Raw genomic sequence first — 27,812 nt, 5'->3', positions numbered from 1 at the left:
GGATAGGCAATAGTGATTGCATGGTACTCGAAATTGGTATATTTGCATAAAGTATGCAGTAGTGTGAATCTCCTTGGTTGGGAGACTAGCATTTCTGTCCCTACATTTCTTCCAGTGGAGCAACATATATGAGTTAAGTGAAATCTAGAGAAGTGGGCTGTCGGCGTTACCATATTTCCTGGATGTATCCATGTCTCTGTCAGTGCAACAACGTGGAGTCCACTTTAGGTGACAAATGCTGGGAACAAGTCCACTTTGTCCACTGCTGACTGCCTGTTCTGAAGGCCAAAGAAAAATAGTCTCTGAATGGGCGGATTATTGAAGTGGATGAAGACTTGCTGCATTACAACCTCTCCTGTTAGTGGGAAGAAAAAAGAGAGATAAGAAATAGTGTTACTGGTTAAATAAGGGTGTCCACAGCCTTGACCTGTGTTGTTGCTCAGTGGACTTGTTTAGGTAGACTTGCACTCTTTACACAAGTGGGTCCTCACACGAATTGGGCTAAATGCGGGCTGATGCTTCATGACAGTTCTGGGAAACTCAAGTATCCAAGTAGCTAGCAAGACAACGAAAGAGGGCAGTACCTGCGAGAAAGACAGAAACTAAAACTAGTGAGCCAAATGAAATGCATAGTTCTCTGTTATATACCATTTTCCATGGAATTCATAAAAGCAGTGTTAATGTTTGTGATGTGCCATATGTTGGAATAATAAATGCAGTGTGTTTATTATTACATATGTTTGTGATGCACCATCTGTTGGAATGACAGAGACATAACAACCAGATGGACACACAGATACATAGACACTTATCATTGTATTAATGTGAATAAAAATCTAACCAAAGCACAAAACACACTGTACTGTACACAAGTTAATAATCAAAAACAACAAAGTTAAAACACTTGCCATTCTCAGTAGAACCACCAAAAATACAGAAATTAATCGATTAGGTGGAGACTGAAAACAGCCAAATAAATACCTTCACTAGGGGATAAAGTAAGAGGGTAGCACCCATGAAAAGGACAGAAATTGATCATAAAAGAAATAAAGAAATCAAACATACAGATTGATCAGTATATATTGCACAAAAATGTAAATACTGTATTAATACAACTGCAATATTAGCTTACTTAAAAATAAATTATCCTAATTTAATTCTACTGTTACAAAAACGTCTAAAATATTGAAAACATTCTGATTTCTAATACCCTATCCTCTCTCTATATAGGTTCTGATCCTTGTGATTTGAGTTGTTTAGCCCTGGGACAAAACTTCTACTACAACTTTGGCCACGTGCTAGATGGAACTCCCTGCCCAACTGAAACCGATGGCGTCTGTATTAAGGGCCAATGTCTTGTGAGTTGCTCATTAAATATCCTTTTAACAAGATGGTCGTACTTAAAGGTTTGTTATTCTGTTACATTTTTTTTATGTTTTTATTTTAAAAACAGATTATGTCTTTTGGAGTAACTCAGAATCTGTCTTCCAGTCTTTGCAATCACTTTATCCCAACATTTTAGCAGTTTAAAATAATGTTTGTTCCATAAATATACATTCTTTTGTAAATTAAGTTCAGACTTCCAAGAGATATTACATCTTCAAGTGAAATAAACTAAATATATAAAAGGGAATACATAGTGTTGATGCAGAAGAGACTAATGCTTTCATTTAGATTTATCTCACAGCTACCATTAAAAATCAAACATTAGCGATGGTTGTTTTCGTCAAGGAAGAGGTGTTCCTCATTATTTATTGCCTGTGAACCCACAAGATATGCCCCTTTATGGCAAAAATGTTCAAAGAGGCCTATTCGCCCAGCTGAAGGACTGCAACTCCTGACAGGAATACACATGATTAAAAGTACACACACATTCACTCACTTCATGCTACATCTAGCAATCTTTTTTTTTTTTTTTTTTTTTAAAGATTCCTAGATGTTCTTGTGCGGTGGGTGCGGCAATGTGCTGCATCAGTGCATGCTTCTAACCTCCTCCTACTCAAGATGTTCAAAAGCAGTATTTCCTTGACCACCCTTTGAATTTTGCAATCTGGATTGTCAATGGCCTCAATCATAGTCTAAAGAGAAAAAACTATTCTTCCACCTCATAGGCTTAAAGGCCAGGAGGCTTACTTAATAAATAAGGACCTGCCTCAACTGCAAAGAGATTGGATTGGCCAAGTTTTTCTTTCTATCTTTAAAAAGAAAACAAGAGGTGTGTGAATTTTAATACATAAGGTAATTTTGTAGCCTCAGATGTAGTATTCAGCTCCAAAGGGTAATTTATTCAATTCTAAAGTAATTTTGATAAATATATATGCCCTAATTTGGATGATAGAGAGTTTAATGAAAATATTTTTACATCCATTCCCAATATTAGAACTTATAATTGATTGAGCAACTTTGCTGACAATAACTTCTGATATTTCAAAGATAATCATAGTTTGTAATGGATCATAATTTTTTGGACCCATGGAGATTCTTATATACAAATTCAAGGGAATATTTCTTCTTCTCACCAGTATATCATAGCTACTGAAGAACTGATCATTTCTTCATCAATAATAATTTACTACCCACTGTCAAAACCTGTAAGTACAAAGCTATTGTTATCTCTAATCACACACCTCTTATCTTAAAGTTTGGCTCATTATGCCCTACACACTCACCATGTAAATGGCATCTTAACCCCCTGTCATCAGCAGATCTGAACACTGCAGAATTCATCTTCAAACAAATTAATTTTTTTTAGTGAATAACATATCCTCAGAGGTTTCTGCAAGTACACTCTGGGAAACTTTGAAAGCATTTTTAGCAAGATTCATTATCATATACCTCTCTCTTAAAAATGAATTGCAGACCAAGAAAGCATCAAGAGTTAATTAGTGAGATTTCCAGAGTTGATCATGAATCCACCAGCTCTTCAAATGAGGCAATTTACTATAAAATAGCTCTACAATATCACTTTAATCTCTTGGCAATAAAAGAAGCTGAACAACTCATCTTTAAGTTGTGACATCATTATTATGAACATGGACAGAAGCCTAATAAGATTTTAGCTGAACATATTCATAAGTAGGAAGTTCACAACGCAATAACAGAAATTAGTAATGCAACTGGAGACCCTCTTACACTCTGTGTGGCCCAGTACCAGGCTGAGTGTTTGTTTAAAAATATTTTGCTATATCATACAGGTGAAGTATGCCACACACTGACAAAAATAATAGATAGATAGATAGATAGATAGATACTTTATCTCGTTTCCAAGCAACGGGTGTCGATTTCACAGTCCTAGTATTCAAATTGTTGCAGTATTTACAGTTTACTTTTAATCTGGTATGATATCATACATATGGTGTTTCATAAACATGAGCTGAAAACCGCAGACAGCATTACACTACTGTTCTGATTTTTCGTGTGCTCTAGCATATTACCTCACAAAACAACAGCATATATCTATAAGTGACAATTCAGTATTTACAGTTCAAGCATATTATTGTACAATGCATCAATCATGACATATCCTTATAAGTAAGAAGAGTCACAAAGCAACCTTTGGCAAGTACATCTCATATCTCCAGGTCTTTAAGCTCTGACTCAATTCGTCTCAATCTTGGTCTACATCTTTTTTGTATGCCCTGATTTGTGCTCCCGTAAATACTAACTTTCATCAATATTCTAATAGTAGCTGTGTTACCTGGCTTTGCCCAGAAAATGGGCCTCAGTTATTCTGCCATTAATTATCTGAATTATCATGTAAGTACTTTTCTTTATACTAATATATATACAGTATATATATATATACTGTACAAGGAGGTAATGTTATTAGAACATTGTAACATTAGAAAGCCCAACAAAGCTCACCAGTCCTATCTATTCATTTCTTCCAAAATAACATCAACTTGAGCTTTAAAGATCCCTAAAGTCCTACTGCCTACCACACTATGTGGTAACCTATTCCATGTCGCTATTGTTCTCTATGTGAAGACAAACTTCCAAATTATTGTGCAAACTTTATGCAAAGTGTCTGGCTGTGTCCCTGTGTTCTTGTTGAACTCGTTATAAAGTAACAGTCCCAATCCACTGTACTAATCCTTTTCATAATTTTGAAAACTTCAATCATGTCTCCTCTTATTCTTTTTTTGCTTAACCTGAAAAGTCTCAGCTCTTTTACTCATTCCTCATAAATCATCCTCTACATTCCTCGAATCAGCCTAGTCGCTCTTCTCTGTTGCCAGTGGTTCTATGTCTTTTTTATAGGCTGGAGAACAAAACTGGCCACAGTACTCCAGATGAGGCCTCACCAGAGCATTATAAAGCTTAAGCATAACCTCAATGGACTTGTACTCTACACATCATGATATTTAACCCAACATTCTAAGCTTTCTTAATGGCTTCTGAACACTATCTGGAAGATTTAATTTCAGTTTTCAGGCCTCCCATTGTGTATTCAAATCTCATAAGTATATATTTACATCCTACATGTAATATTTTACATTTAATTACATTAAATTTTATCTGCCACAAATCTGCCCAACACTGTATGCTTCCAAGTCCCATCCATCCATCCATTACCCAACCCGCTATATCCTAACTACAGGGTCACGGGGGTCTGCTGGAGCCAATCCCAGCCAACACAGGGCGCAATTCAGGAAACAAACCCTGGGCAGGGCGCCAACCCACCGCAGGCTTCCAAGTCCCTCTGTAATGAATCAACAGATTCTAGATTATCTGCCAATTTTAACAGCTTTGTGTCATCTGCAAACTTTACTTTTCTTTATTAATTATATTCCTATCCAAATTATTAATATATTGTGACACATGAGTCACTGTCCTGCACCCGAAAAATGAGGCTCAGTCTTAGGCTTCAGAACGACCAGCTTTTTTAAACCAACTTCAAACAGGAACAGCAATTGTATTTATTGAAACGGGAACTACCACTTCATGTCACACAAACACAGAAAACAACCAGTGACTTCATTAGTCATTCTACCTCGGCTCCCTCCTTAAGTTCAGGTACTGATAATCTTCCTTGTCAGGTTGGTCCCCTAGCTGCAGATCCACGTCTGGGATCGGATCATCCTGGAGGAAAGGGGACAAAGAGAAAGTCGGCCAGGTCATTGGCCGAAAAAAAGTACCCCGTAGATCGGTGACCAGTGACCGGTCTCCAGCCGACGGACACATTGTGCAGCATGGCTGCACGCCCGAGGAGGTTTATAAGCAGAGACGATCTGGCAGTCAGGACACGAACTACAGAATCGTTCAACATCTTTGCCCATATTCAGCCAATAAAATCGTTTTGATAAACGATCTCTAGTGTTATCAGCCCTCAGGTGTGAGAATGGGCCAACTGCAAAAGAATGTCCCTATGTACTTTAGGTACAACTAACTATTCAATAAATTCACCCACTAAATTATCTGAAATCACTCTAAAAAGGCAGCTGCCTTTCTCGAGAAAGTGTGGGGTTTTCAAGCCTCCAGTCACATGCTCTTGGTAGTAGGAGTCACTAGCGGAGCAAGCCTGTTTAAATGCATATTCTAATTCCCCATGTACACAGCGTATGTTCACAGTCTCAGTGCCACACAGGGATGTACTGCTTAGACAGTCACGTCTGACAACACAAAGGTCACTACCTGAGTCCAACAAGGCAGGGATCTCGCAGCCCGCTTACATCACGGAGATCATTAAGTGTTCCTTTTTCAGTGAAGTAGAAGGAACATGGGAGCAACACTCCTCAGCTAAGCCGACTTTCAAGGACCGAGCAGGGGAGAGGCGACATTCTCTGGCGAGGTGACCGCCCTGATCACATCGGAAACATCTGCACTTGGCACCACTGCGGAAATATGCACAACGGCGTCTACGACAAGGAGCCTCTCCAGATCTGGTCACATCAGTAACAACAGGAGCCCGGGATTGTCTTTCTGAGGAAACTGGATGTTCAGGGCCCTGAGCCCGCTGTTCATTGCAATGATCTCGGGCAGGTTGAGAGTGTGCCCCTGGCGAAGCAAATGCACCATCCTGCAGCCTGGGAGCCTTCCAATCATTTGTCGAAGGTGGAGAATGAGTCAACACTGTGACGAAAAATCTCATCCTGGAGAACTTCAGGAATCCCCACCAGTACCACATCACTGGTTACTTTCTCCACAATCCGCTCGATCGAGTCCCCCTCAAACCAGCTGTGAACGAGATGAATTAATTCCTGCAACTGAGCATGAACAGGGCAATCCAGGTCCAGTTTCCATTGGCAAAGCGCAGAGCCCTTAGCCAGACCCAGATCATCGTCTTGAGGATCCATCTCTGCAACCACTTCTGGTACCACTTGTCATGCTTAGGTCACAGAATTGCACAGAAACACAGGAGATTGCTGAGTCAGGAACTTTTATTCAAAAACTTCAAACGAACATATGTCCCTTTCAAAAGTTAAACGAGCTCCGTGTAAAGACAGAGGAGACAGATCCATCTCTCAATTAAAAGTAAACACAAACATCGTAAACACAAACATCTTTTTCTTCATAGGGGTGCGCGTCAGGAGTGGGACCCCCAACAGGAGCAGAGGACATCAGGTGGAGGAGAGAGAGAGAGAGAGAGAGAGACAAAGCAAAGATCCAAAAAGGACAAGTGCTGTTCAGGCTTTTAAGTATGCCAAGAGATTTTGACAAACATTTACAACCATGCCCACGATCCAGTCACTTCTCATTTGTGTGAATGCTTTCATTAGACACAGTTCCTGCGCTCAAACAAAGAGTAGAAGACAAAGTAGAACGTCGTAAAGAGGTTCAAAAACGTTGGCGCGATACACATGCAGAGCAGGTTAGAAATTATGAAAGTACTAAAATTCAAAAGTCTCAAAAAACAAGATCGCATTAGCGTTAACAAACAGAAATTATTACTCAGTGAAATAACAGAACAGCGAAAAGAGATAAAATATATCAACATAGGTGATATGACAGAAGTAGGTAGTTATTGTTCGGCTATGAACTTAAGTCGGAGATTTGTAGATCGTCTAATTTGTGTTGCCATCAGGGAAAAAGTAGCGTTTCTTCCCAATGAAGAGGCGTATCCATGAGAATTAAAAGATTTGTTGTTTGGTTGTTTTTGCTCTCTTTTTATTCCTTCAAAATAGCCAGGAATTTGCATTTAGAAGGTTAGAAAGATGTGTTTGTAGTGTCCAGAAGAGGGAAGTTGTTGTTTAAGTGGTTTTTAAGGAAATATAAAGGTTAGGTTGATACATCGATAGTTTTGAACAGGTAGCCGGTACAGAAACAATAAAAGAATACACTCCCCTTCTTTAGTGAGATGAAAAAGTTACTGGTTTTACACAGTTTTGAGAGGAGTAGAGAGAATATTAAAGGAAGTAGAGGCAAGAAATTTTAGTGGACAGCAACGAACAGAGATGGTGAAGGATACCTTAGGTCGATGTTTCCTCACATTAGCAAACCAAAAATTAAAGAAGGTATCTTTGTTGTACCTGAGATCTGGGAGCTTTTGAAGGATGCAAGTTTGAAATCCAAGCTGTGCAAAGTTGAAAAAAGAACTTGGGAGCCATTTGACAGCTTTTTCCATAATGTTTTGGAAATAAAAAGGCGGAAAACTGCAAAGATCTAGTTGAGGAACTTCTGTCTTCTTATCTAGCATTTGTCTTTAAAAATAAATTTCCTACAACCTCATTTGGACTTTTTCCTCAAGAACATGGGATTGGTGAATGTAGGGAGAGGTTCTACCAGGACATGTTCAGATGGAGAGATTTTATGGTCGAATGTTGAATTAGATTAGTAGACATTTCAGTGTGGATTATATGAGGAAAAATTACAGTACTCTTTGTTTGTGGCCTCAAAATGAGAATAAGCATATATTTGTTAAAAAACAATAACAGTTCTCAGTTTCAACATTTGGAATGTTGTATTTGTATTGTTTCAACCAAATACAGGATTTACATGATTTGCAAATCATTGTATTCTCTTTTTATGTACATTTTACACAGTGTCCCAACTTTTTTGGTAATGGGGATATATAACTTTACTTTAGATTTTTTAACATTGTGTGTGAATTATCAAAATTATCTTGTATGTACAGTACGTATTTGTACTACTTTCATTTTCCTTTTTGTGAAGTTCTAAAGCTGGCATGTTCTAAACTCCCTGCCCTCCAACCCCACTCCATTCCCTTGTTTAAACAATCCTTAATTAACCTACATATACAGGACCAGTTTCATACTTTCTGGACCTCTCTAAGTCCCTGTATTAACTATTTCAGTTTCTCCTTTACTACCAGATATTTTTATCTATTACTAGACTTTCCTTTAAGCCTGTCTGTAAGAAGCTGTCTCTTTGCTGCTTCCTTTTTTTTCTAACAAAGCATAACTACAGGTGCTGGTCATAAAATTAGAATATCATGACAAAGTTGATTTATTTCAGTAATTTCATTCAAAAAGTGAAACTTGTATATTAGATTCATTCATTACACACAGACTGATGTATTTCAAATGTTTATTTCTTTTAATGTTGATGATTATAACTGACAACTAATGAAAGTCCCAAATTTAGTATCTCGGAAAATTAGAATATCAATTAAGACCAATGCAAAAAAAGGATTTTTAGAAATGTTGGCCAACTGAAAGGTATGAACATGAAAAGTATGAGCATGTACAGCACTCAATATTTAGTTGGGGCTCCTTTGGCCTCCGATTACTGCAGCAATGCGGCGTGGCATGGAGTCGATTAGTCTGTGGCACTGCTCAGGTGTTATGAGAGCCCATGTTGCTCTGATAGTGGCCTTCAGCTCTTCTGAATTGTTGGGTCTGGCGTATTGCATCTTCCTCTTCACAATACCCCATAGATTTTCTATGGGGTTAAGGTCAGGCGAGTTTGCTGGCCAATCAAGAACAGGGATACCATGGTCCTTAAACCAGGTACTGGTAGCTTTGGCACTGTGTGCAGGTGCCAGGTCCTGTTGGAAAACGAAATCTGCATCTCCATAAAGTTCGTCAGCAGCAGGAAACATGAAGTGCTCTAAAACTTCCTGGTAGACGGCTGCGTTGACCTTGGACCTCAGAAAACACAATGGACCAACACCAGCAGATGACATGGCACTCCAAACCATCACTGACTGTGGAAACTTGACACTGGACCTCACGCAACGTGGATTCTGTGCCTCTCCTCTCTTCCACCAGACTCTGGGACCTTGATTTCCAAAGGAAATGCAAAATTTACTTTCATCAGAGAACATAACTTTGGACCACTCAGCAGCAGTCCAGTCCTTTTTGTCTTTAGCCCAGGCAAGATGCTTCTGACGCTGTCTCTTGTTCAAGAGTGGCTTGACACAAGGAATGCGACAGCTGAAACCCATGTCTTGCATACGTCTGTACGTGGTGGTTCTTGAAGCACGGACTCCAGCTGCAGTCCACTCTTTGTGAATCTCCCCCACATTTTTGAATGGGTTTTGTTTCACAATCCTCTCCAGGGTGCGGTTATCCCTATTGCTTGTACACTTTTTTCTACCACATCTTGTCCTTCCCTTCGCCTCTCTATTAATGTGCTTGGACACAGAGCTCTGTGAACAGCCAGCCTCTTTAGCAATGACCTTTTGTGTCTTGCCCTCCTTGTGCAAGGTGTCAATGGTCGTCTTTTGGACAACTGTCAAGTCAGCCGTCTTCCCCATGATTGTGTAGCCTACAGAACTAGACTGAAAGATCATTTAAAGGCTTTTGCAGGTGTTTTGAGTTAATTAGCTGATTAGAGTGTGGCACCAGGTGTCTTCAATATTGAACCTTTTCACAATATTCTAATTTTCCAAGATACTGAATTTGGGACTTTCATTAGTTGTCAGTTATAATCATCAACATTAAACGAAATAAACATTTGAAATACATCAATCTGTGTGTAATGAATGAATCTAATATACAAGTTTCGCTTTTTGAATGGAATTACTGAAATAAATCAACTTTGTCATGATATTCTAATTTTATGACCAGCACCTGTATACTATAACTGCTTAAACATACTCATTTTTAAGTGTGTTCTTTAACCCCTTGTTTTTCTGCATGCAATGTACACAAAGTAACTAATGATCTTTTACTTGGTTATCACTGGTTTATTTATTATTAACTTTGCAACCACCTTCCCTGCTATCCCCTCTTCACCACCTAATAGTTAATGTGTAGTGAGCATACTGGCGCAAAATGGTTGCCTTTGCATCATCCAGGTGGATGCTGCACATTAATGGTGGTTGTAGTGGCTCTCCACTCTTTATGTAAAGCGCTTTGAATAGTGAGAAAAGAGCTATATATATGTAAAGAATAATTTATTATTATTATTATTATTATTGTTGTTGTTGTTGTTGTTGTTATTATTATGGTTGGTATGTGACCTGGATCTGCAGCAGTTGCATTTGATTCTGATTTGTTAGAGGTTGTCCAGTATACTGTGAAGTTTTGCAGGGTTCTACACATCTCAGGATATCCCACTAACTGTGCCTCTGTGAAAAAGAGGAAAACATGAGAGATTTGGGGTGCTAGAAGGTAAACCTGTTTAATAACTTTTGTAAAAATGTAGGCAAAAGGAGTAATAGATTGCTACAGTATAGGGCAATATCCATGTACCTTTGGGATTATTAAAGTTTATATTCCTCCCTCTGTAAATGAGGATTCAGCAACACAAATGAGTCACTCTGTTACCAATCCTCCAATGAAGAATCATTTTCATCCTGCTGTTATAATATTGGGCGATTTCAACAACGTGACTTTGAAAGGAACTATGATAAATTTCCAGCAGTATATGTGATGTTAACAGCAACCTGGACCTGCTCAATTCAAATGTTAAAGATGCCTTTAATTGTAAACTTGTGGACACATCTGACTACAATCTTAACTTATTTACTCCCAGCTACAAGCCTGCCAATAGAATTCAACTTTTTACCAACAGGATGGTGAGGAATTAAGCTTGGAGGTTAAAATAGTTCTGAATAACTGCTTCCAAAAGACAAACTGGGAAATGAAATGTTGGTCACATAGAGTCCATATTGAGGGACTTAGTCATTGAATCACCTGCCATGAAGATCATGTACAGTAGAATCAGTTGAATCATTGCAGAAGGACCTGGACAGAATTTAGTCTTGGGCAGATGTATGGCAAATTAAATTTAATGTAAATGAACGTAAATTATAACATGTAGGAAGTTAAAACATTAGATATGAAAACACAATAGGAAGTTTGAAACTTGAAAAAATGCCTTATGAGAATGACTTTTGACTTGTAGGGAACTCTTCTTTATCTAGATTCTGAGAAAGGAAATTATGAAGGCTAACTGTGTGTTAAGTTATACAGCCAGCACTGGCTGCCCCTGCAATGCAGATGAGCCACTAGACCCAAAAGGCCCCTTCAGTAGACCTCCATAAAGTCAGCCACAAATATTATATTTAATTTTGCTAAAAGAAAAAAATATTTTATGCATTCTTAGGCTAAATGAAACAGTGAAAAACTGGTGGCTGTACACGCAAGAGAATTGCGAAAGTGAAAAAAATCTGCGGTAAGTTACCTAATAGACAACAAAGAGATCCATCGGGATAAGAAAAAGAATAGAATGAAGTGCTGCTCAAATCAATGGAACAGATAATTTTCAAACTACCAAATATAACATCTATGGTGAAAGCATCAATGGAAAAGGGTACTGGCGAAATGCTGCCTGTGTCATAAATGGAGTACAACTGCATGTCTGGCAAATTGAGCATTGTGGCAAGTATGGCAGAAGAGGCTTCTTCTGCTCTCGTAACTACTCACCTCTTCCCATTGAAGACAACTACAAGCTTATTTTTAAAAATGTGCAGAGCAACCTGACTGCCCCAGCCCAGGTAGAAATAAATATATTTTGTATTTGAATAGAATTAAGTAAATAATACTATTGGGGTCTCAAAATGTTTCATTATGATATGTTAATACAACAGCAGTTTTCTTCTGAACAGCAAAATATTTGCCAGACACATGACAGGTTTAATTTAGACTTTGAACATTTGTTTGAGTAGTTGCTGATTTCAGGGGTGACGCAAACAAGTTTGAGATACAAGAGAACACCCATTGAGTGTTTTTCTAAGAACTGACAGAAAAAAGAAAAAGTGTTAAATGCAGGAAATTGTCCAGGATTTGTTAGCATCCCTTAGTACAGGTCAGGTTTGGCTGTGTTCTGTTTTTTTATAAATATTTTCACTGCACTTATTTTTAGGATTAATTGTTACCATCTAGTTTGAAGTATGCTGATTTGGTCTATTTAATCTGTTGATTTATTATTGTCAATTTTGTCATTTCCAATTGTTGTTCCTTTTCATAAATGCCGCCCTGTTGTTTGACAGTGAAAGCACAATTGTTATAAATTGCTGCATACAACCTTGTGTTTGATATTTGAAAGTAAAAAAGCTGCATTAGCTCTGCAGCTCAATTTTCATTTATTCACTAACATGTGAAAAATATCTGATTTTTAGAGAAGTACAAGTAAGCCCGCAATTCTCTAGAGAATCGTAAATCCAAGAATGGCAATCAGTTTCTGTTCCGTCCGATATTTGGATGGATGACATATCATGGAGGGTGGGTGCGTCTGGGGAAATGTCATTTAATTAAATAAGCATATGTGTACTAAAGCGGTTTCGTTTTGTGGAGACGTGATTCCGTTGCCTTTGCTGACACCGACTGCTGGCAGAGTGGAGCACAGCACGTTTAGTGTACAGGTTGTGGTGTTCATGTGCCAGCCACTGAGTCTGGGAAGCTGCTGGGTTTGAGTCTGTGACCGTTATGTGATCTATATTACTGGCACAGTGGATTAGAGCAAGTGTAGTGTACAGGTTGTGTTGTTTGGGTGCCACCTACTGACTCTGGGAAGCCGCTGTGTTTGACTCTGGGGCGTGCGCCACGGCGCAGTACGTATGCCCCTCGGTGGGAAGCCGCTGCGTGATGAAATATCATGGAGGGTGGGTGCGTCCTGGGACAGTTCATTTCAACGCGCTTCTGTTATTGGTTTTCTTCATGTAGTCTTGTTTTTGTTTTTTTATGTATGTGTCGTCGTATATGCGGTGGTGTGAGCGGTCACGTCCGGGCGGCTGTACAACCTGGCGTGCACGCTTTACTTCAGGTTTAGTTCACAGGTCGTAGGCATGGTAAATTTTCCATTAAATTCAATAACCCTATATGAACTAAAACAGTTTCTTTGTGTGGGCACCTTCGTTCATTGTTTTTATGCATACGGGCTCGTTTACAGGTCATAGCCATACGGGTTCGTGTTTGTATTACCAATCGCTGAGCTCCCTCCATTTGGATACGTGCCTCCTTTGCCTATGCTGTGTCAGAAGCGCGTTGTGGGTGCGCTCGTTCATTGTTCATTGTGTTTATCATTGTGGCCTGGAACCCCTACAGATTTTTATTTTTTTCTCCAGCCTTCTGGAGTTTTTTTTTGTTTTTTCTGTCCACCCTGGCCATCGGACTTTACTCCTTTCTATGTTAATTAATGTTGTCTTATTTTAATTTCTTATTTTGTCTTTTATTTTTCTTCTCTTCATTATGTAAAGCACTTTGAGCTACTTTTTGTATGAAAATGTGCTATATAAATAAATGTTGTTGTTGTTGTTGTTATCCATACGGGCTCGTTTTGTATTTCCGTTAGTTGAGCTCTTTCATTGTGGAGCCGTGATGTCTTTGCTTCTGGTGTGTCTGAAGCGCGTTGTGGGAGCCTCCGTGTATTGTTTGTATCCTTGCGGTCTTGCGTGTGGTGTTTTTGAAGCGCGTTGTAGGAGCCTCCGTTTATTGTGTTTATCTATGCCATCTCGTCTTTGTTGTTCTGTGGCTGTGTCGTTAGGTAGATTGAACATGCCACACAGACTGCTGGCACAGTGGAGAAGAGCAAGTCTAGTTTACAGGTTGTGTTGTTTGGGCGCCACCTACTGACTCTGGGAAGATGCTGCGTTTGACTCAGGGGCGCCGCGCCGCAGTGCGCATGCGCTTCGGTGCATCCGCCGCGTCCGCCGTGCATAAATTAACTGTCGTTTAGTAATATAGATCATTAGCAAAACATGTCATGGAATCAAAACTTTGCAGAAAGTACTTACACTGCTCACATAATGACTGTTTTGTATCCATATAAATCCATATCACTTTCCTGCCTCCTGTCCTTTGTGCCACTTGTTTTATATATACAGATTACTGGCAGGGATAAATGCGCTCAAAGAAGCTCTGATCTTTCATTTCTTAATTCTTTTCCTTGCCATCATGAGTTGACAAATGTGCATGCACCCTGCACTGAAATGATGTGTGATCATTTTGCATCTTTCTTACAAAATTGTTTTATACATTTTGTGCATACATTTGAGCAGCAAAAAAAAAAACAGGAGGAAAAAATCAGTATACAGTCACTTTTAGATACCACAAGAACATCGCTTTAAAAGACTCTCACTTCTTTACACATGTCTGTTTTAAGTCAAGAACAGTATCCAAAATATGTTAAATGTGTGAAAACACTAAGTATGACTAGACTGATTCCACGACTGCAAAGTATGAGCTCTGAGGAATAATTAAACATTTTTACCATTTTTACTTCAAACAAATTGTATATTAACGAGTGTCATAATTGAATTGTTTAAAATTATGAAGGGAATAAATTCTTCAGCAAAAACTCAGGGGCAAAAATGGAGAACCATAAATACATGAAATTAATTTCCTGTTAATGTGGTTCTTTGGGGACAACTTGATGTTATTTTGTAGAGCTAAATTGGCCCTGTGTGCTTGGTGTGTGGGTGTGTTTGTGTGTGTCCTGCGGTGGGTTGGCACCCTGCCCGGGATTGGTTCCTGCCTTGTGCCCTGTGTTGGCTGGGATTGGCTCCAGCAGACCCCCGTGACCCTGTGTTCGGATTCAGCGGGTTGGAAAATGGATGGATGGATAAACTGGGTTGATGAGCTGAGTTACATGTTCTTGTCAAAGTTGTTCTGATGTTCTAAAAATAACTCTATGGAAGCATGCATAATTAACATTTAGTAGTTACATGTACTTAACAGGAATATGGTTATATTTATTGTCCAAGATGTAATCATGGCCGTACTTCTCCATGTGTCTTCTAGCTCAAAAAAGGAATAATGAGAAGGTAACTGATGTAAAGCCAGGTATTACAGCAGCAAGTATGGAAAAATATAAATTATCACCAAAATGTAAAAACTAGTAGTATAATGTGCCCATACATTATGTGTAAAGACAGGATTCTGTCCAATATACTAAATCTAAGCATATTTAAAGAAATATTAAAGTTATGCATTAACAGCTGATAGAGGAAAAAGAATAAAGCAAACTATACTGTAGTTACCTTACACTTTACAAGAAGTAAACGTGCAGTGTAGAGAAATGCATGTGATTTTTCTTTTTTCCCTAAGGAAACACAAGTAGTATATGAACATTGATATTTAATGTGGTCAATAAGCAAATTAAAAAAACTTATCCTTGACAAGAAGTGCGCCTTCATGCAAAAAGCTTTCACTTTAATAGTGGCAAAGATAATTAAAACATATACAAAGCGGTTTATGAGTAATCATGTAGTCAGTAATAAGTGGTTTATCAATAATCATCCTAACATATGTAAAAGCCATTCCAATTTACTTCAATGGTAAAAACCCAACTCATGAATAAAGAAAGTCTGTGCCAGCCCATGCAATCACACACAAATACAATATCATCCTTAAACTACAAAGGTTTCTTAACAGTAAAATACTTGGCCACTCAATAGAAATTTGTGTAATCTCAAGTAGATTTCTTCTTCTTCTTCTTCTTCTTCTTCTTCTTCTTCTTCTTCTTCTTCTTCTTCTTCTTCTTCTTCTTCTTCTTCTTCTCTTGGCTGCTTCCGTTAGGGGTCACCACAGCGGATCATCTTTTTCCATATCCTCCTGTCCTCTACATCTAGCTCAGTTACACCCAACACCTTTATGTTCTCTATCACCACATCCATAAACTTTGTCTTAGACCTTCCTCTTTTCCTGTTACCTGGCAGCTCCATCCTTAACATCCTTGTCCCAATATACCCAGCATCTCTTCTCTGTACATGTCCAAACCGACACAATCTTACCTCTCTGACTTTGTCTCCCAACTGTCCAACTTAGCTGACCCTTCAATGTTCTCATTTCTAATCCTGTCTATCTTCATCACATCCAATGCAAATCTTAACACCTGTAACTCTGCCACCTCCAGCTCTGTCTACTGTTTTTTGGTCAGTGCCACTGTCTCCAACCAATATAACATAGCTGGTCTCACTACCATCTTGTAGAGCTTCCCTTTAACTCTTGCTGGTACCCGTCTGTCACAAATCACTCCTGACACTCTTCTCCACCCACTCCACCCTGCCTGCACTCTCTTTTTCGCCTCTCTTCCACACTCCCCGTTACTCAGTACTGTTAATCCCAATTATTTAAACTCCTCCACCTTTGCCAACTCTACTCCCTGCATCCTCACCATTCCTCTGACCTCCCTCTCATTTATACACATGCATTCTCTCTTGTTCCTGTTGACCTTCATTCCTCTCCTCTGTAGAGCACTTCTCCAGGGTCTTCTCAACCTGCTTCCTACTCTCGCTACAGATCACAATGTCATCCACAAACATCATAGTCCATGGGGACTCCTTTCTAATCTTGTCTGGCAACCTGTCCATCACCATTACAAAGAAGAAAGAGGTCAGAGCTGGTCCCTGATGTAATCCAAACTACACCTTTAGTGCATCTGTCACTCCTACCACAGGCCTCAGTGCTGTCACACTTGAATATCCTGTGCCAATCTTACATACTTCTCTGCCACTTACGACTTTCTCATACAGTACCACAACTCATCTCTAGGCACCTTGTCATATGTTTTCTCTAAGTCCACAAAGACACAATGCAACTCCTGCCATTATCTATACTTCTCAATCAACACCCTTAGAGCAAACATTGCATCTATAGTGCTCTTTCCTGACATGAAACCATACTGCTCCTCACGATTTATCACCTCCCTTCCACCTAGCTTCCACTACTCTTTCCCATAACTTCATGCTGTGGCTTATCAATTTTATTCCTTTGTAGTTAATGCAGCTCTGTACATCTCCCTTATTCTTAAAAATAGGCACCAGCGCACTTCTTCTCCACTCCTTGGACATCCTCAAATTTTTCAAGATTACATTAAACAGTCTGGTTAAAAATTCCACTGCCATCTCTCCTAAATACCAACTCCATGCTTCCACAGGTTTGCCATCTGGACCAACAGCCTTCTCATTCTTCATCCTCTTCATAGCTATCCTTACTTCCTCATTGCTAATCCATTACACTTCCTGATTCACTATCTCCCCATCATCCAGCCTTCTCTCTCTTTCCTTCTTTTCATTGATTAGCCTCTCAAAGTATTCCTTCCATCTGATCAACGCACTCTCCTCGCTTGTGAGTACATTTGTGTCTTTATCCTTTATTACTCTAATCTGCTGCACATCTTCCCCTGCTCGGTCCCTCTGTCTAACCAATTGGTACAGGTCTTTTTCTCCCTCCTTCGTGTCCAACATCTCATTCTGCTCAACATATGCCTTTTCATTAGCCATCATCACCTCTCTCTTCAGCTTACACCTTATCTCCTTGTACTCCTGTCTACTTTTTGCATCTCTCTGACTGTCCCACTTCTTCTTTAACAAACTCTTCCACTGTATACTCTCCTGTACTTCCCTATTCCACCACCAGGTTTCCTTATCCTCCTTTTGATGTCCAGATGTCACACCAGCCACCCTTCTAGCTGTCACCCTTACTACTTCTGTTGTAACAGTCTTCCTTTTTCAACTTCCACCATTTGATATTTGGCTCTGTCCTCACTCTCCTCCAACTCCTCCTCTTGATATCCAACATTAGCCTACAGATCACCATCCTATGCTGCCTAACTACTCTTTCCTCTGCCACCACGCTGCAGTCTCCAATCTCCTCCAGACTGACCCACCTGCATAGAATATAATCTACCAGTGTACATCTTTCTCCTCTCTTGTATGTAACCCTATGTTCCTCCCTCTTCTTGAAATACGTATTCACCACTGCCATGTCCATCCTTTTCACAAAATCTACTACCATCTGGCCTTCTGCATTCCTCTCCTTGACACCATACCTACCCATCACCTCCTCTTCTCCTCTGTTCCCTTCACCAACATGTCCATTGAAATCTGCTCCAATCACCACTCTCTCTCCCTTGGATACACTCTCAACCACTTCATCCAACTCACTCCAGATATCTTCTTTCTCATCCATTACATGCCCAATTTGCAGGGCATATGCACCAACAACATTCATTTAGCGCTTTGAGTACTGAGAAAAGCGCTATATAAATGTAATGAATTATTATTATTATCATCATCATACCTTCAATTTCCAGCTTCATAATCATAACTCTGTCTTACACTCTTTTCACCTCCAAAACACTCTTGCCATATTGTTCCTTCAGGATAACCCCTACCCAATTTCTGCTGCCATCCACAACATGATAGAACAACTTACATTAGGAAGGGCATCTTGTGTAAAATGCTGCCAGATCAATATTGCAATCTCAAGTAGACCTTACCCACATATTCTAATGTGGGGTCGCTTGGAGTGCTATTGATATTCCTGGGCAAAAAAGTACATTTAAGACATAATCTGATCTATATTACTAAACGACAGTTGTATAATTATAAGCACGGACCCCGGACGCAGGACGCACCGAGGTGCATGCACAGAGTGCCTCAGTGTCCCAGAGTCAAACCCAGTGGCTTCCCAGAGTCGGTAGGTGGCACCCAAACAACACAACCTGTAAACTAAACTTGCTCTAATCCACTGTGCCAGCAGTCAGTGTGGCATATTTGAATCACATAACGGAAATTCAGTATTAAAAGTACGTTGAATTATGATTCGTAACAGGAAACGACTTCTACCTAATGACACAGCCACAGAAAAACAAAAACGAGACCGCATGGATAAAAACAATAAACGGAGGCTCCTACAACGCGCTTCAGAAACACCAGAAGCAAAGACGTCATGGCTCCAAAATGAAAGAGCTCAACTAACGGAAATACAAAAACGAGCCCATATGGATAAAAACAATGAACGAAGGCGCCCACAATGCGCTTCTGAAACAGCACAGGCAAAGGAGTCACGGCTCCAAAAAGAAACAGCTCAACGATTAGAAATACAAAAACAAGCCCGTATGGCTACGACCTGTAAACTAAACCTGAGGTAAAGCGTGCACACCAGGTTGTACAGTAAGGCAAGCCATACACACTACCACCGCTGCCAAAAGCAAGACTGCATGGATAAAAACAATAAACGAAGGCGCCTACAACGCGCTTCTGAAATACCAGAACCAGATGAGTCACAGCTCCAAAAAGTAACCGCTTTAGTACAAACATGTTTATTTAATTAAATGAAAACTTTACCAGGACGGTCACACCCTCCATCATTTTTCATTCCTCCACAGATCGGAGGGAATAGAAACTGATTGCCATTCTTGCATTTGTGATTCTTTAGAGAATTGCCGCCCGAACGCGACCGCCCACACCACCGCATATACCACCTTCGTTTAGTAATGTAGCCCTCCATGCCCGGATCCGCCGCCATGGTCACTTCAGCACGTGAATCCGCTGCCGTCAGCAAACGACTTCTATCTAACGACACAGCCATAGAAAAACAAAAACAAGACCGCATGGATATAAACAATGAACGCAGGCGCCTGTAACGCACTTCTGAAACACGTCATGGCTCCAAGAAGAAACGCTTTAGTACAAATATATTTATTTAATTAATTGAAAACTCTCCCAGGACGCACCCACCCTCCATGATTTTTTCTTCCCTCCAAATATCGGAGGGAACAGAAAGTGATTGCCATTCTTGGATTTGCGATTCTTTCCAGAATCGCGGGTTTACTGGTTGTATATAACAGGTTCAATCAAAGGTTTAAATATTAATTATTTTTATGATAGAAGTAAAAAAATATAATTGGAAGCAGTGCTTTAATTCCATCACATGGCCAGGAAAAAAATATGGTTAGGGATATCATAACTTGACTTTCTTATTAGTGGCGAGGGTAATTGACACTTGACATCATCTTTCTAGCTGTCAGATGAACCATGCTGCAATGCATGCTTTCATTAACAAACCTTTTTAAGTCTCCTAGTAACTTCTGTTATGGAGCATACACATTAGCTAGTTATGCTGCATTCAAGTTCAGAACATCTACCAGTAGTACATGGAAGGAGAGAACATTTTATGGTTATGTTTGATTACACAGTCTGAATAATGAACAAAATAAATTCCTGTACATGAAGTATCTATCTATCTATCTATCTATCTATCTATCTATCTATCTATCTATCTATCTATCTATCTATCTATCTATCTATCTATCTATCTATCTATCTATCTATCAACAGAACATAGATGACCATAGATGACTGTTTGTGGGATGTGTAGATAGTGCAAAGTTGCAACGAAGAAGCTTGATCAGCATGGCTTATACACTATGTTCCACTTCCTCAAACTATGCAACAACAATGCAACAAACTTTTGTTGATGTCAAATGTTAGCCTTTTTCCATCCTCCAACTTTATTTGCATTTTATTCATAATACGTAACACACGTACTGATTTAAAATGGAGTCTTCAGATTTACCGTTCATTATTTATTTGCAAACAAGGTATGAGTCAATGTAGTCTACGTGTTTATTTCTGTTTTTAAATACTGCTCGATTTCATCCTTTTAGAGACCTGGCTGTGACCTGATCCTTGGTTCTGAAAAACGTGCAGATGCTTGCATGGTTTGTGGTGGACACAACTCTTCTTGTTTACGACATCGCAGTGTGTACCAAGACCAAAATAAGGCTGCAGGTAACATCAGATGAGACATTTAGAAGTTTAATATAACATTTTACAATACAATTAAGCTATTCATCAGAATTACTGTAGAGCAGGGGTGGTCATCTCTTTTCCTGGAGGTCCGTAGTGGGAGCATATTTTTGTTTTAAACCAAATTTTTAATTGGAATCCATTAGTCTACTACTAAAGCAATATATTTTTTCTGAGCTTAGTTTCCATTAACTCAGTTGTTACAATTCAGTGCCCTTAGTTGCCTGTTTTTAGTTTAAGCAGCAGCCATAACCAGCCATCAGTTAATAACAAGGTGCACATGACAAAATAAACACTAGTCCTTCAGCTAACATACTTTCCATTTAAACACGTGTTAATACAACATTTTGAAATAAATGAGAAAAGAAGGACGAAGAGGTACAAATCTGTTCTGGACAACAAAACGCATAGATGATGTTATCAGAGGATGAAAAATCTACAACTTGGAAGAATAAAGGCACTAACAAACCACATAATTAAATATCACATTTCATTATCTACCAGGCCTGTCTACTAATTACACAATGGGTTGGAATGAACACCAGCACCCACTACAGACCTCTAGGACCTGAGTTGAGTACCTCTGCTATAGTGAATCTCCTTTAGAAGTAAATTTTGATGGGGGGATGAATTATGTGAGAGTGACATGTATTGAAACAGCAGACTGACACACAAAATGGAAACGTTTTTGCAAAATCTATAGATTTTAGACAACAAAAATTTGCAATGAATTAGGTTGGTCAGCATGGCTGATTCAGTAGGTTCAACATCTTTAACACTAGAATCCCTGAAGCCTATGAAAAAAGTCATAATACTGGGTAACTTTAAATTCTCTCACACCTCTTCATCAGCACCTTTGTTTTGCAAATGTGTTAATCATTACTGGCAGCAGGCAGCCAACAATCCCATCCCCCATCGACTCCACTGAAGTTCTTCCAGCTCAAGTCTGTTTATCTGGGTGTAAGGTGTCTGGAATTGTATAGGGTAAATAATAGATCGTTATTTAGAACACATACATTTCATGTCTGTTCCATGTCTACAATGATTTGGGTAAATGCAGGATGACAGGAAATACGAGGCAAGAAATGTTGGACATGTAACTACAACAGAAACTTTTTTCCTGTTATAATACCAATGACAAAATGTTAATGTGAAGTGTATAATGTGTGAAGACTGAAATCCAAATATCAAATAAACACTTTCACAAAAGTTATAATAAAACAAGTATGCTTTTATTCGAGAATATAACCAAAGAAAAAGAAATCGTATTAGGGTACAACACAGATACGTTGCTTGGCTGGTGCAGAGGTAAGAACTGCTGTCTCATAGACAAGAGGTTATGGGTTTAATCCTGGGTCCTTCCTGCATTGACTGTTTTGAGTAGTGAGCTGCTATTATTATTACTATTATATTACTAGTTTTTATTTTATATAATTTTTTCTGGATCTGATCTCCTGTTCTTCAGCTTATGGGCTAAAGCATATGCTTTTTCATGGCGCTTGCTTATTCATCTGTTGAACTGAGGAGCTTGAACCGGATGCCTTGGCTAGGTGCTGGATTATAACGTTCAGTCCGTAGCCAACAATTCTTTTGTTTTAAATGACTTTTTTTACATCTCGCAACCTGAACTTTCTATTTATGTCAGAGACTTGGTTAAGTGCTGGCGACTCAATTTCTCTCCATGGTCTCTCTCCTCCTGATTGTACCTTTATTAGCTTACCTAGAATTGTTGGTCGAGGGGTGGGCTTGCAACTGTTTTTTAAAATCATTTTAAATGTAGACTTTTGACTATAGACAATTTCTCCAGTTTTGAGACTCAGCTGTTTAAAATTGATCTTACAAATCCTGGTTGTATGCACTGGTTTATAGACCTCCTGGATGTAATAAGGATTTTGTCCTGGAGTTCTCAGAGTTCTTATCTTTCATGGTGTCACGCACTGATAGAATGCTGATTCTGGGAGATTTTAACATTCATGTTTGTTGTCCGACAAAACTGCTAATTAAAGATTTTTTAAGTCTTGTGGATTCTTTTAATTTCACTCAAGTGGTGTCAAGTCCCACACATCAGGACGACATACATTGGACTTAGTTCTAACACTTGGCCTTCCTGCAAATAACCTGGAGATCTCTGAAGTCAGCATTTCTGATCATTTTGCAGTTGTTTTTGAAATTAAGTTTTTGTGTCCACCCATCTTTCACTAAACCACAGCACTTTTCGCACAGTATAAATGCTGACACAGTGTGGAAATTCTGTGATATTTTTTCTTGACAGTCATTTACCCTTGGTGTTAGAAGCCCTCTCTGTGTGTCAGGATATTACTGATATAGTTAAGCTTCTCGATCTCACTTGTACGGATATTCCAGATCTGGTCGCACCCTTAAAGTTAAGGAGAGCCAAGGAAAAAGCCAGTGTTCAGGCCTGGTTAAATGATGCCACTCATGCTCTCAGACAGGAATGCAGGCAGGTTGAACGGAGGTGGAAAAAGGACAAACTGCAGGTCTCTTATGAAATTCTTAGAACTCACTGGAAGTCCTATCAAGAGGCTGTGAGATCAGCAAAATTACATTTTTTTATCGTGCTTAATTGTGAATGCTGCCTCAAGACCTAGGATGCTGTTTAGCACCATAAACACTGTCTTAAACCAACCTGTCAGTGGCTTCCCTGAGAGTATGCCTGAGAGCTGTGAGCTTTTTCTTAATTATTTTATAAATAAAATTCAAGCCATTCGTTCCAGCATTACTCTTTCAAGTGTTGATTACTGTGGGAAGACACCAGTCACTCTAAGGCCAGTGCACATCCAGTTTACTTCCTTTCAACCTATTGACTCTTCTCAGCTAGCTGATATAATCCTGCATATGAAACCTTCCAATTATCCGCTGGATATCTTACCTGCACGCCTATTTAAAGATACAGTACTTTTAGAGCATTTAGTCCAATTGTGTTGGCTATTATTAACAACTGTCTAAAATCCGGTATAATGCCAGACAATTTTAAACATGCAATTATTCAGCCTTTGCTGAAGAAGCCCACACTTGATCCTACAGCTCTTTCAAACTATATGCCTATTTCTAAGCTCCCATTTCTGCCCAAAATTATGGAGAAAGTGGTTTCTTTGTAGTTAATTTCATATCTGGAGGATAACAATGTATGTGATGTGTTTCAGTCAGGTTTTAAAAAACTTCATAGTACTGAATCGGCTCTGCTGAAGGTAACAAATGATATCCTATTAACTTTGGACTCTGGCTCTTCTGCAATCTTGGTCTTGCTGGATCTAGGTGAGGCATCTGACACGGTGGACCATGGAGTTCTGTTAAAATGGCTTGAGGATGAAGTAGGCATTCAAGGCTGTGTACTAAAATGGTTCGTGTCCTACCTGAAAGGCAGATCTATGTCTGTTAACATAGATGGGAATTTCTCTCAGCCAGCTCCTCTCACACAAGGCGTCCCTCAAGGTTCTATCCTGGCCTTTATCTGCCATCTATCTATCCCTTTATCTGCTCCTCTCGAGGGCCATCTTTTACAAACATGATGTTGTGTATCATTGTTATGCTGATGATACGCAGCTGTACCTCAAAGTTAATTCTGACATCACTTCATCTGTAAAAAAGCTGTTGAAATGCTTTGAGGATATTAAGTATTGGATGGCACAAAATTTCTTGCAATTAAATGAAAATAAAGCAGAAGTCATTGTTTTTGGTCCTACGACATCTGCAGTTGAAATCGGCATGCACTTAGGACCTTTGGCAGCAATGATTCATAATGATGTCAGAAACCTAGGTATCATCTTTTAGTTATCACTAAGTTTTGAAAAACAAATCTCCATGTTAGTAAAGTCCAGTTTTTACCAACTGAGGCAAATTTCTAAACTGAAATCCTTTCTATCACAGAAGGACTTGGAAACAGTCATTCATGCCTTTATTACACCTCATCTTGATTATTGTAATTCCTTATACAGTATGTGGGTCTGCCAAAATGTGCTCTGTCGCACCTTCAGCTGGTTCAGAACGCTGCAGCTAGATTTTTGATTGGGTCAAGAAAAAGGGATCACATCTCCCCCATTTTAGCCTCTCTCCACTGGCTACTGGTGAGGTGTCATATTGGTTTTAAAATCTTGTTGTTTGTTTTTAAAGCCTTGCTTGGTGTCACTCCAAAATATATCTGTGACCTCCTTCACCCCTATGTGCCACCAAGAGCACTGAGGTCATCTGGACGACTGCTCCTTGTAGTGCCAAGATCTCAGCTGAAGTCTAGGGGAGACGGAGCTTTTTCAGTTGTTGCTCCTAGGCTTTGGAATGACTTCCCTCTGCACATCAGGTCTTCATCCTCGATCGAGGTTTTTAAAAGTCAGCTTAAGACCTACTTGTTTTCTTCTGTCTTTCATTGTGTATGATGGAATTGTGGTTTATGTTACAATTGGTTGTTTTATTAATCTGATTTTGCATGATTGTTTGTATTGTGTTTATTTTAATGCTTTTTTGTACAGCACTTTGGCGCAACCTCTGTTGTTTTAAATGTGCTTTTATAAATAAAATAATCTAATCTATTATAGAATAAAAACATACATTTGATTTGAGTCTGTAACAGCCAGTGTAAATTTATAGCACTTGTGAAAGATATCTCAGAAGGTGTATAAGCAGACACACAAATGCTGGTGAATTATGTCTTCTTGGTTTCTTGTCGTCACATGATTTTTTGTAATTCAGTTTTATTCTTGAATAAAAGAACATTTGTTTCGTTATACCTTTGCGAAAGTGTTTATTTTACATTCCAGTAACCACTTCAATGACATCAAATCTGTCTCTGCCTCTCTTGCTCTCTCTCTCACTCTCTCGCATGCACACACACATCCACTCATGAAAACGTCATTGTTTCTAAACACTATGTCATTTGAACATGTGTTATCTTTCCAGGGGGAGGCAGAGGTCTTGAGACCGGGGCTTATCATAGAATGTGCTCTCTCTCTCTTTCTCTCTTTTTCTTCTGTGTTCTTGCTCACACTGAATTAGCACAGACCTTCTGGTCCATGATGTCAACACCGCACTGACAAAAAAGAGAAACATTAATATATTTGACATTTTGAATAAATCATTTTATGACCTGAATAGTTCATTTCAGAAAACATTGTGGCACTGATGCAACATTATATTCATTCACATATATGTTCATGTTCAGCATTTCTTGCCTCACATTTCCTGCCATCCTACATTTACCCAGATCATTGTAGAAACAGAACACACATAAAATGTATATGTTCTAAATAATGATATATTATTTACCATGTACAATTCCAGACAAATTGCATTGGTGGCACTACAAGGGATGAAAGCCAGTCCTGCTGAGTGCAATAGGAGCAGGAGTGACCTACAGCTCCAGATGTCTCCTAGCTGGAGGCCAAGGAATGGTGGCAGGAGACAGCAGTGGAGCTGATGGAGTCCATCTCTAAATGCCTAGATTGGTGATAAGAACGCCAGCTAGTTTTAAAAAAGGATGACTGCGCTTGTTGGCATGCATCTCTGCTGTTTGAGCACATTTGGAAGGATAAGCAGCAGAGATGTAATTTTTGACAGAGAGCACTGTGGCTCGTAGTTGGTTTAATGGATAGATTCTGCAGTGTTTTTAATCTGCAGTAGTTCTTTATTGGGCATTGTAAACCCCATTGCAAAGATACTGTTTTTATTCTGGATTATTTATTTATTATAGTAGATGGAATGCGCTGCACTTTTTACACTTGTTTGAATTTGATACACCTTCGTCTGTTGCTGGTTATGTGTCCTTGTTGCCCAGATCATCCTTAATGCATGGCTATCGATGATTCCGGGTTCAAGGATGTTATGGCAGCAGGGTGTCCAGTACATATACATGGCATATCATTATCTGGCCTTGCATTTACATGTTGTACTGGCAACACAATGTGAGCTTATTTCTGCTAGCTTTCTTCTCTTTTCTGGGTCCTACCTCTTGCCTGTGTCATTCTTTCCTGCCTGCAATTCCCTTATCCTTTGACATTATAATATGAAACATACTATTCTTAAATCCAGTTCAGGGTCACAGGGACCAAGAACCTATTTTGGCAGCACTAAGCTCATCTCATTCTTCCATGCTCATCATTCCATGAACTCATTCTTTCAAGCTAATCATCTAATTCTTCCATGTGAAGCCTGAAAGCCATGAGGACTGATTGAGATCATTGATGTTAGGTAGAATACCCAGTGGGGGCTGGGTGGTCTCGTGGCCTCAGAACCCCTGCAGATTTTGGTTTTTTTTTTCTTCAGTCCTCTGGAGTTTTTTTGTTTTTTTTTTTCTATCCTCCTGGCCATTGGACCTTACTTAGTATTGCCTAATATAATTTTTATATATCTTTTTTTTTCTTTTTTCATCTTGTAAAGCACTTTGAACTACATAACTTGTATGAAAATGTGCTATATAAATAAATGTTGTTGTTGTTGTAAGCACAAAGCAGGAAGCAGTCTGAACAGGGCACTAGTCAATTGCTGGTTACTCTTACACGTACACCCCCACACTTAGCCAGTCTGAAATAGTCAGTGAAGCTAACCTGTACATCTTTGGGCATGTCAGACTAAAATTAGAGTACTAAGAGGAAAACCTCTATGCTCGCACAGGGTAAACATGCCAACACCACACAGACAAGAACTGGATGTGGGAGTTGAACCCAGGACACCAGACTCATGATGTTGCAATACTATTCATTATGCCACCATGCTGGTTACAAAACTAAAACAAATAGTGTCTTTCTAAGCTGCTCGTTGTCGTGCACCAGTAGGAACCCAGGACCCACTGTACCAGCAGAGGTTCTGACAATGGGTCCAAGGATTTCACTCTGATACCTAATGGCAGTCAAGGTGCCGTTGTCTAGCCTGTAGAGGTCTGTGTGTCCCTCTATATATATGTCTCCCCAGACCATCACTG

General features: G+C 39.2%; 1 protein-coding gene across 3 annotated transcripts in view; it reads left to right on the top strand.

Moving 5' to 3' along the window:
• Positions 1-27,812, top strand: part of adamtsl5 (ADAMTS like 5) — a 239,772-nt gene that overhangs the window by 127,027 nt on the left and 84,933 nt on the right. For all 3 annotated transcript variants that reach the window (XM_028792366.2, XM_051920228.1, XM_028792368.2), the window contains 2 exons: positions 1,231-1,358; positions 20,743-20,866. In XM_028792366.2, the coding sequence (XP_028648199.2) occupies positions 1,231-1,358; positions 20,743-20,866 (252 nt within the window). The remainder of the gene's footprint in view (positions 1-1,230; positions 1,359-20,742; positions 20,867-27,812) is intronic.

This window comes from Erpetoichthys calabaricus, chromosome 17 (assembly GCF_900747795.2).
Source record: "Erpetoichthys calabaricus chromosome 17, fErpCal1.3, whole genome shotgun sequence".
In the NCBI taxonomy this organism is placed as follows: domain Eukaryota; kingdom Metazoa; phylum Chordata; class Cladistia; order Polypteriformes; family Polypteridae; genus Erpetoichthys; species Erpetoichthys calabaricus.
The sequence above is the reverse complement of the archived record's forward strand: the minus strand, read 5'-3'. Positions and strand labels throughout refer to the sequence as shown.